This window comes from Pholis gunnellus (assembly GCF_910591455.1).
Source record: "Pholis gunnellus genome assembly, chromosome: 8".
Taxonomy (NCBI): Eukaryota; Metazoa; Chordata; class Actinopteri; order Perciformes; family Pholidae; genus Pholis; species Pholis gunnellus.
In genome coordinates, this window is record NC_136534.1 from 6,029,943 (window position 1) to 6,041,226 (window position 11,284).

Below are 11,284 nucleotides of genomic sequence, written 5' to 3' on the forward strand. Positions count from 1 at the left end.
ATAAATTAATGTGAAAGTGGCACCAATATTATTCTTGATTCATTTTTCTTCTCTTTTTTTTTTTTCTTCAAACCAATGGTTTTGCATTTTAAAGTCTTAAAACGATGAAAGAAGAAGCTTCTCTTGATTGTCCACAAGCAGCGTTTAGCACTGCAGGATGCACTATTCCAGACACAACAGTGTACCAAAACAAAGGAGGAAAAAAGGGGGGGAAAAGTCGGGTGGGGGGGAAAAAGGTGTGGGAGGGAGAAGAAGAGTCGTCTTCTTCTTATTTTACATGCTCTGCAGCATGTGATGAACAGTAAAACTTCTTATGGGTAATAAAGTTTGACAGGTTGTTGAACTGGATATCACAGAGGCGGCAGTACTTGCCACTTCCAGAGCCGTTCACGCCTTTGTTGGCTGTGGGCGGCGCCTCCTCGCTCGGAGACTTGGAGGAAGGCGACATGTTCTCGTTGGAGTCGGCCTGGTTCTCGCCGGCCCACGTAGGTGACGGATTGGAAGGTTGGCCGTCTGGCTGGGGCTGATTCTCCTGCTGCGGTGGAGCTGTGCCCGAACGCTCCTCGGGCTTGTGCCCCCCGTTGACGATGACCATGCCCCGGTTTTTGGGGAGTAGGGGAAGGGGCTCCTTGCCAGGGTGGGGGCAGCCATTAGCAGCAGGCTGCTGGGCCTGCTCCCTGGTGGCTCCCGTCTCTCCTCCTCCTGCGCCTCCTCCCCCGTTAACGCTCTGCTCCTGCTCGCTTGCCTCTCCCTGCATCACTGGTCCCCCAGTCACATAATCGGTTGGCTTTATCCCAAAATACGGCGATAGTTGCTCGGGACCTTTCGCCTTCTTTATTGCTCCGGGATAAAGGCAGTGGGGCAGAAACATATTCTTGCTCTCGTCTTTTGATGGGATGAGCTGGGGCTCAGCAAAAGGCTTGAGTCCCGGCACGGTCCCCAGGTGAGGGGGGAACAAGCCTCCGTTCTGCACCATCCCCTTCCCGTTGCCATTCTTCTCACATTTGCCCGGGCTCTTATCGTAGACGTCATCAGGGTTGTTATTGCCTTCGCTCTTCACATCTGGGAACATGGTCGGCTCCAGGCTGCCAGTCTCATTGTGTGGCTGCTGCTGCTGTTGTTGTTGAGCGGCGGCGGCAGCAGCGGCGGCGGCTGTTGCAGGGCAAAAGTTCTGTTTGTGCGCCAGGTAGTTCTCCACCTTGTTAAAACTGATCTTGCACACGGCACATTCGTGATAGTCCAACAGTCTTTTAGGGGAGCTACATGTCTTGTCGGAGACGGGCGAACACTTTTTGCTGAGATCAATGGGGGCGTCCAGCTCCTGCTGCTCCACTGTATTGCATTTGGGAGCCAGAATAGGTTTAGTGACCGTCAAGGAGGCCTCCAGGTGTTTGGGTACCATACCGGGGAAGATGTCACAGCGCGGGTGGAAGCGGTCTGCTAGGCTCTCTACAGCTTCCTGGGATGTACAAGGGTTCATAGGAGGAACTCCGAGGAAACCTGGCTGACCCATAGGGTTCCTCTGGTGGTCCTGGTCTGGGAGACACATCTCATACATCTTCCTGCGCTTGCGGGCCCTTATGGTTCTCTGCATGGAGGGTACCTTGTTGTTGGACATGCGTTTCATGGGCGGGTCATGACGCGTGGCGCAGTAGTACTGCTTGTGGACCATGAAGGTCTCGTGACGGCTGAAGGTGATATTGCAGGCCTCGCAGATTGTCTTGTTCGGGTCATTGTCACTTTCCACCAAACCCGTACTGGGGCTTTTCCCCTCCAACTGCTTGCCGTTCAGCCTCTCCTCAGCCCCAGTCGGGGTAGAGACCTTCTTCACCTGTCCGGCTAGATCCTTTTCAGGCTCTTTGGCCCCAGCGTTGATCATGTCCAACACACTGGAGTTCAGACAGGCAGACTGCATGATGTGGTTGTCGGCCTCTGTAGGGTGGCAGCTGGTCAACATGCTAACAGAACTGTGGCCGCTGTTGGGGCTCACCGCCTCGGGAACCTTATCCGAGAGGGCGGAGAAGTCCGGGGACTTTGCCATGTGTTGCCAGCGGCTGTTACAGTAGTGCTTTTTGTGGACCAAATAGTTGTCCAGGTTGCTGAAGGTGATATTGCATTCGAAACAGGTGGCCCCTTTGGGCATGAGAGGACTGTAGATGACAGGGGGGTAGCTGTTCCCTCCGTGGCGCAGCCTCCGGTGAACGAGCTCTGACATTTTAGCCAGAATCTCAGAAGCCTGCGGGACTACTGAAATGTCTTGGGAGAAAGCAAACTGAGACAAGAAGGGGCCCATGGGAAATGTAGGCATGTTATGCTGCACAGGGGAGGAGGCCAGCCGGGGGCTGGAGGGCTCAGACTTGATCCTAGTATAAGAAAAACTGGCTTTGCTGCCTGGGTGGGCCTCTCCCTTCTGAACAGACAGCATGGGCTTCTTCTCAGCCTTGTCAGCCTCTCCGTCTGTGCTGGTCTCCTTGCTGAGGGTCCCTTTGGGACTTCCCAGCAGAGCATCCTTCCTGTTGGCCAGCTCAGCGCGGGCCTGCTGCTGCTGCTGCTGGAGGCTTTCCTCGGGCCCCCTGGGGGAATGCTCGGTGCCGTCGCCTTCCCTGTGAAGTTTGCTGCCGTGCCCATGTAAGTCCTGATGCTGTAAGAGTTCCCTGTGGCTCTGGAAGCTGATACGGCAGTGATTGCATCTGAAGGCCGCCTGTGACAGGTGAGACATGATGTGATGCTGGAATGTAATAAGAGAATCTGCCGTGTAGTTACAGATTGTGCATTTCAAGCTGGTGCCAGGAGGGAGGCTCTCTTCCATTTTGACACCTGTGAAGGAGATAAAAGGGAGAAATGCTCAGAATCTCGCCTCCCACTTCTCCTTTAGAGTTAACTGTAGAAACCATCAAACGCTCATGCATTATGCCAAGCTTATTCCCCTCCACTAGATATTTTTTTCGCTCAAGGATAAACTGTCAGCTGTGGTAGCTGACAGGAGGATATGTATATTTTTTTGAAAAGAAATGACATTTTTCCAAACCAGTGTAGAACTCTGTCCTTGCGTCTTTTTTCTAAAACACTTCAGACCCCCTTTCTTTTAGCAATGAATTGAAAGTAGCCATCATCAAGAACAGTAATATACAAAGAAAACAAAACAATGTTTTCAATCTGATGTGTTTATAATCCAGTTTTTTTTTGCACAAACTCTTTCATGCATGACGCTGTCACTCACCACTGTGTGAGGTGCTCAAGTGCATTTCCAGGGCCCTGGCTCCGGAGAAGCTCTTGTTGCACTGCGGGAAGGGGCACATGCTGGCCGTCTGATGGGGACCGTTGTCGTTTTCCTCCACCACCGTCTCTTGCTCCCTCAGCCGCCCGCTGCAGTAGTACATCAGATGGGCCTGCAGGTTCCTCTCGCTCCGAAACCAGATTCCACATGCCTTGCAAGGGAAGATGTCCTCTGGAGGGACACGGAAAAGGGGACAAAGGGGACACGATATCAGGATATATCCAGCACATTCATGCACAAAGATAAAGAGCTTGCGCGCATGCATGCACGCACCCACACATATACTCCTCCTTCTCCACTTGTACAGCTCTGACTCTCAAAGCCCGTGTTAAAAGGCTTTTTCCACCAAATCCTCAGCTGCTGCGTATCGCTGCGTTGCTACCACTCGGTTGGTGCCCTTTCTCAAGGGCAAACAAGAACACTGGACCATCTGCTTACAGAAGCCTCCCTGTCGAGCTGAACCCAGATAGCCCTCGCTAAGTAAACAAACACACTATTTGCATGAGGCGTGTATTTTGCAATTAACACGTTCGTGCGAGCCGCTGTGTGTTTATGTGAACCCAAAACTTGAAGGTCGATGGCTCTTATCTCCAGTGCAGAGACTCATCTGGGTTAATCTACGCCCGGCGGAGACGACGCTCCTTGTTAAGCAGGTGACTGAGTGCAGGCTGCGGACTCGTGTGTGTGTGTGTGTGTGTGTGTGTGAGAGAGAGAGAGAGAGAAAGAGAGAGAGACGGAAGGGGAGATAGAACAAGAGCATGCACGCGCGTCTAAACAAAGGCCCGTCTCGTTCCAGCTCCCCGCGCTCCTGTTTCGGCGCACGGACACTTACTGTTGACGATGGCGGTGGGCAGGATGGACGCCATGGCGGCCTGCTGCGGCAGGAGCTGGATGCTGTCCAGCAGCCTGGCTGGGTACATGCCCTCGCTCAGAGACATGTGGTTCACCGCCTGCAGACGCGAGTCAAAGTCCACGGCGAACGCCACCAGCTCCTCGCCCTCCATCATGTTCTTGGTGGTGGTGCACCACAGTTGGCCACCTGGACAAAGCAGAGAGATGGAGGAGACGATTAAATGCTTGCTGCGAGGGAAGAAAAACAACAAAACAAGAAGCTTTTGCTGCGCGTACACGCGAGTCGTTCTGGACTTGAATGTCAGGGCGTTATGCAACTTAAGAACTCATACTCGTGCTCGCCTTGGGTGGCGTGCACGACATCTGTACAACTCAGCGTTTTTAATGGCATGTTGCATATCAGTGAAATGGTGTTTGTGGTCGTCACAGCATTGGGAAAAAATGGCATTCGAACGTTTCCACAGCAACGCGTCTTTCCAAAATCAGTGCCCACCCATTGCTCTGGATCATGGGGGCTGTTTTTGAGGTAGCGCCAAGAAAAGGTCTGAAGACGGAGAAACTGTTTCTGGAAAGACACCTAAATGTCAAGGCTATGGGCACTGCGCATGAAATCCCATTCACCTCCACTGATTTGGCGTGTCGGCGGAAATCTCATAGACTGATAATCTAAAAACCTGTTCAAATCAAGCCAAAACTATGCAAGCAGAGGTGAATGAGAAAATGTGTTTTTGGCAAAATTGGGTGGACGAACCCTTTAAAAGGTCATTTCTGTCTTTTTACTGTCACTCAAACGTCTTTTCCGGCAGCAAGGCAGACCTCAGCCGGGGTAAACTGTAGCCTACAGTTGCTGTTGTCAGCTAGAACACTGAGACAGGTCCTTCACATTATTAGATTGTTGTGTTTTGGGATTAAGCGTTCCTCTGAAATCTTCTGAACATATTCATTAAGTCAGAGAAAAGGGGGGGGGGGGGGGTGAGGAAGGAAGCGGGGAGGGAAGAGAGAGTGAAGGTTTTAGCTTAGATAATATTTATCTCGGCACATGACAGGCTTTTCAGCTGCACTTCATTTTCCATTGAAGAGATTAAAGTTTTTAATGTGACTATTTACAGAAATCTGGCCGGGGAGATAACAACAAACCATGATACGCTCCTGCTAAATGGCAGAATTAGGACATTGTTTCTGAGGAAAGCCGGACAATTAATTAAAGCGCCGCTGTTGGCTCTCAAAGATGTGCAAACATGGCGACGGAGTGTCAGGCTGAGAGGGGACATGTGATTTTGAGCCCCGGCTGATGTGGAATAAAGAGAGTCCTGAGGAGAGAGGTGTGAAGGCGGGGGGAGGCTAGAAAAGCCCCACCACACACACACACACACACACACACACACACACACACACACACACACACACACACACACACACACACACACACACACACACACACACACACACACACACACACACACACACACACACACACACACATACATGGAACACTGATTACTCATGTTTAAAACCACCTCGCAGGCGCAGTGAAGGTTCTCCAGTGCAGCTCTGCATGACAACAATCCAGAGCTATTGGGGATGAGAACACAGCCACCAGGACTTCACACCATTACGACATGCTTTATGTGTAAATCATAGGTTCTCCTCCTGGATTTGCCCCATTATTTTAATTCCAAATTGAATATTACAGATTTCACATCGCTGTTTTGATTAAAACCTCCCTAGCCCCTTCCTATCTGCCGGTGAAGCACTGGAAATTAGACCAGCACAAACGTGTCAAAGGAGTGAAATAGTATTAAAATATGCTATCTTTCAAAGTCCCATTTGTGTGCAGGCTTCCTTCCTGTGTGTGTGTGTGTGTGTGTGTGTGTGTGTGTGTGTGTGCCAGCGTGTGCATGTCAGCGGCGCTTTAAAGAGCAGCGCCTATCTGTCGGCCAATCTGCTGTGACGAGACGCACACTTCAGGCCGCTCCACTTCATCGTTTTGATTCTGTCATACCACACAGTGCCTGGAGAGGCCCTTTGAATTTTTATCTCCTAATTAAAATAACAAAACTCCCCTCCACTGTCTGCCCAAGTTACCATCAAGGTAGATACAAACTGCCAGCGACAATGGCGGGGAACATATCGCAGTCGCAGCCACAAAAAGTTTCTCGCCTCCGAATGGATCTCTTAGTTCACACGCGCTCGGCTTACAAAGAGAATTATGAACTAGGCCCCGCTCACGCTCCGATACAAATCAGTGTTCTTTTGGATCAATCCAAATCAAAGATGCTGTACTCTTCCCCCTCAGCCCAAATGAAGCCGATTAAATGTTTTTACTGCGTTTTTTTTCCCTTTTTTTTTTTCTCCGGCGGAATATGCACTGCGATTGCATCCCTTCAGCCAAGAGTGCTGCGGATCCATCTGTTGTGTGCGAGGAATGCTGGAAGTGAGTTTTTAGGACTGCGTGTCCCAGTTTTACCGAGCCACACAAAAACACTGAGGCAGCACTTGTTACAGTCACTCAACCAAGACGAGCTACCGAGATACATGTGCTCCGGCTGCAGGATTATGGTTTGAAACTACACCTCACACCAAATGTGTGATTGTGCAGCCGTAACATCTGCACGTTTGCACACGTATCAACTGCGTGCATCATGCACATGAGAAGATGCAAGGCATAGAGAACAGGTGGGCAACAGACAAAAGAAAATATACATATATTCCATGAAGGAGCTCAACGGAAAGATTGGTCATGGCTGTTTCCCTCTGCCAGCCCCTTTTCAAGACAAGTGATTTAAATCACAGAAACGCAGGTGAGCCACCGACGACAATGGCGGTGAAAGAGTTGAGCCGGGATGGGGTCAAGAGTTGGAGCGAAAGGACCGTAAAAAAAACCCGTTGAGTGGCGAAACTGGGGGAAAGGCCGGGGGGAGAAAAGTGCAGCTCGCGATTTGCACTTGTTTGCCTGCTAACTGTCTGCAGTGAGCTGCCTTTGTGCAGCGGCCAATGCAGTTGGAACGACGGCTATTGTCTGAATCCTCCTGCAGAGCACCTGATAAAAGAATAAAGAACTATGACATATTCTAAAAACAATGGAGGAATTAAAGGGAGACAATAGGCCAGCTGCCTCATTAAAACAATCAAAAAACGGCATCCTGTACGTAGTCCAGATAATTAAAAAACCACTGCTTCCTGCAGTCTCTCAATAGCATATCCACCAGCTCACTGAGGCCCTGAGACTGCGGCTCTGCTGGCTAAATGCCCTCTCCTCCTCTCCTCCCCTTTGATTAACGCTTCATTTGAACACGCAGTTGAAGATGAACATATGAGGGAATTCATGAAACAAAAAATTATAATGCAGACCCCCTTTTTTCCCTTCTATAAGCACTTATAAACTAATCAAATGTCTCAGGATGAATCACAGGGACTCGGGGGGGGCCGAGTGTCGCCTCCCTTTCGCCTAAAGCCCCGAGAGATTTCAAAGTGCAGGCATCACAGGGCATTTTTTAATTTCCTCACTTTAAATGACTTTATAAGAAAACGGATGTGTACAGTATCTGTGTATGTATGGGGGGAGAGGGGGTAAGGAGAATAGAGCATGAGATACTTGGGCAGGAATAATTTTTATTTTATTTTTTTGGCTCTCTGCAAACCGTGCTGCCGACCCCCGTATCTTAATGAAACCCGCAAACAAATCTCTCACGCCTCGTGCAAAAAGCTGAGAGACAACAAAGCGGGCAAAAAAATTATACAAATAAATAAATAACAGAAGGGGCCCGGATAATTAAACTGGCCTGAAGACAGGTATTCAAAAATGTTGGTGTGTAAACAGCACAACTCTTTAATAGTTGAGCTGTAAAATGCGTAGTTAAGCACATCAGCACTTGCCTCTCCCATCTGTCCAAACACATTACCCATGCAGAGGCCATTACGGCGCCCGTGTATACGGCCCCCACTGCACCGCAGCCACATATCACAGGGAGGGGCTCAATGGGGCTTCTGGGGCCCATTGGCACCCAGGGGTCACGTGCCTTAAAGCACCACGGGGCACTTAGAGAAACAGGGGAGAAGAAGTGCCACTTAATGCATTTTTAAAAGAGCAAAAGTTTCAAATCTACATCTAATTTCTCTTTGTCAACTCGGTTCGGATTTTTTTTTCTTTTTTTCTTCTTCTTCTGCTCCTTTAAGTTGTCGTCTCCGTCTGTTGGCCCCCTCGCGCTAACTGCTGGTCTTAATTGCGAAGCGAGGCTAGTGGCGCCTGAAGCCACAGAGAGGGTTGTAATTAAAGACCTCTCTACTCCTCTTGTCTTCACATCAGATCCCCAAACTCCTCGCGGTCAAACGGGAACAAGCTTCCATCGCACCTGCGCATATCAAGTAGCTGCGTCGGCGCCGTTGTTAACCATTGCATTATTTATTTCATCTTTTTAAACTGAGCTTCATCACTTCCCGGTCAACTTCCCTCGGATCTTGTTTGTGCCACAAACCGCGGATGAACAATATAGATCCTGCGCCCTGACTGACAGCACACAGGTGAGCGCGCGAAACGGCCTCCTCGCGAACGCAGGTAAATATTTGGACCGTTTCACACACACATTAGGGTGACTCATGGCTGTCAAGCTCACCGTCACGATCCCTCATAAGCCAGCAGAGAGAGAGAGAGGAAACGCTGAGTTAGTCCCGAGCAGGGAACATCATTCACGGGGTCAAACAAGCTTACTATTATTGACGGTACACTAAACTAGAATTAGCTGACTCTACTATTATTTCACCAAGGCACTGACACAGATTGACTCTCCCCCCCTCACCCCCTTTCATCTCTCTTCCCTCCCTCCTTCCTTCCTTCCTTCCTTCCTCCTTCCTCCTCTGTGGTGTCCCGGCCACCAGGAGGCGCTCTTCTCTTGCTCAACCCGCAGCGCGGTGGATGTGTGTTCTTGTTGCTGTGATGATGCAGAGACGCCTCAGACATGGCAGAGCAGCGTGTAGGCGCCAGACCGCCTGTGCGTCCTACAGCAGGTAGGAGCTACACACCTTCCTCTCTCGTGAGGAATGTGTGGGGATACAAAAAGTCATTCTTCTGACTTCATTTGGACTTGATCTTTGCGTCGAGTAAGCTTGAATGTGGGACTAAAATCTATGAATTATTTTTCTATTTTTATGTTAAATAATATTGTGTCTGGTATAGATTCATTACTGTAATGGCACTGATCAAGCATACCAGAAAGTTTATTTTGCATATTTACAAATAATTTTTAGTATCATTATCATTATTTAGTATCATTATTATCTTTTTACATATTTTAGATTTCTAAATGTTTTTAATTGCAGCAGAAAAAAAATCCCAGAGGACTAAATACATATTTCAGTAAATATGTGTTTACAGAGCCCTGACTCGCCTTGTCTTGCCCCCCCCCCCCCCCCCCCCCCCCCACACACACACACACACACACAGATTCATCCCCCTTCTGCACTGCAGCGTCCACACTAATTTTTAGCATCAAATGTTTTTTTTGTGGTTTTCGTTTGCAGATATAGTCGGCAACCGAGAGCTCATGGATGGCCTCGAGCGAATGGCACGCGGGTCAGAATCCACAAATTAAAAAAAAAAAAAAAGAAGTCCTCCCAGGGGAGCCTGCGCACACGCCGCTCCCCTCTCCGGTATACATTCACGAGCAACAAAGACATTAAAAGCAGCGCGGAGCCGAACAATGTCATTCAGCGCACATTCATGAACTGTTTGAAGACACAGAATACTGCAGTGATTCAGCGAATGTTTTGCTGGGGTTAAAAAAAAAAAAAAAAAATTAAAAACGTTTCACTTTGAAATTAAAAAGAACGGAGTCTCCGTCTAGTCTCTGGAGACGCTTGTTCGACACAGTGAGAACGACACTGGCAGGAGGATGTTTGCCTGGTAATGGTGTTGTAATCATTTTGAGAGAGAGAGAGAGAGGGAGTGAAAGAAAAAAAAAAAACTGGAGATGTGAATTAGCAGCTATATTAGAGTGCAATGCAATGTTTTCAATTTATAGAAATGTGTTCATATTTAATGGAGGAAAATGTAAAACTCCAAACATCACCTGTTTTAATCAGATTTTTAAAGAAACTATTTTAAGATGCTCCAAAAAAAAAAAAATGTTTTGGACATTTTATCCAAAAAACAAAACCCCCTCTGTCAAAAACACAGGGCTATCGAGGATAATTCTCCCCTTCTCTATTGCAGGTAACACGTGTGAGTTCTGCGCTGTCACTCTGAGACAATAACAGCCCCAAATTGCTCCAGCACAAAGCTGCTCCCCCTCATTAGCTGCCACACACAGTCGGCTCCTCCCTGTTCCACGGCAGAGTGGAGTCGACTCTGACTGGCTCCTCTTCCCGCGCCACACCGCTTTATTCTTTATTTGGACAGGTTCGTCCCACTGAGCGCTCCATTAGCCGCCCCCCTCCGCGGGTAGCGCTGCCTGTGTCCCGGCTGGGGCCGGTCGACATGTGTTTACTGCGGGCCCCCCGCTGCGGCGGCAGGCTGGTCGAGGGCCCCGTCCTGACCGAGCCCTGCTAATGGGACCAGAAGACCCCATCGTGACAGGGCGCCTCTGTGTCGCTGTACCCCCCCCCCCCCCTCCCCCTCCTCCAGCTGCGGCCCCGTGGCCCGTGTCCCCTCTACCCATCATGCCTCGGCGGGAGCAGGTGAACGGCGGAGGGCCAACGCCGGTGAGCTCGGTTTGTCCTGGGAGAGCGGCGCGCCATCGTCCACGCGCCTCAGTGGTTCCTCCAACATGGCTCCGGCCCCACGCCACATGGGCCAGGCTTGCCAGTCTGTGTGCGTTTTTAAGTGTGTGTGTGTGGTGGTGGGGGGGGGGGGGGGGGGGTTGTATGGTGGATGCCAGCCCTAATGCAAATGCTTGCCGTTTAAAAAAAAAAAAAATGGGAGCCTCTCTCCTCCACTGTCTCTCCTCTTTTGGAAAGGTCTATTTTGGCTTTCTGGTGCTGGCAGTTATTTTCTCCCTCTCCAGAAGGACAGACAGCCAGGGAGATGCACCTGTCATCCATTTTGAAATTCAGCATTATTGATCTGACGAAGAGAATGTATGAAGTGTCTGTTTCCCTTCGTGAACGCTCGTTGATTTGCGCCTTTAAAAACACACACATTTCTCTTTTGCAAAGTGCCTC

The 11,284-nt window shown here is 49.6% G+C and overlaps 1 protein-coding gene across 1 annotated transcript in view; it reads right to left on the minus strand.

The window, feature by feature from the left end:
• Positions 1-268: 268 nt before the first annotated feature.
• zfpm2a (zinc finger protein, FOG family member 2a) overlaps positions 269-11,284 on the minus strand; it is a gene marked incomplete at its 3' end in the record, with an annotated part of 104,582 nt that continues 93,566 nt past the window's right edge. Inside the window, exons 6-8 of the mRNA XM_079165126.1 lie at positions 4,110-4,316; positions 3,221-3,448; positions 269-2,817 (exon numbers count right to left, since the gene is read on the minus strand). Coding sequence (XP_079021252.1) covers positions 269-2,817; positions 3,221-3,448; positions 4,110-4,316 — 2,984 coding nt within the window. The remainder of the gene's footprint in view (positions 2,818-3,220; positions 3,449-4,109; positions 4,317-11,284) is intronic.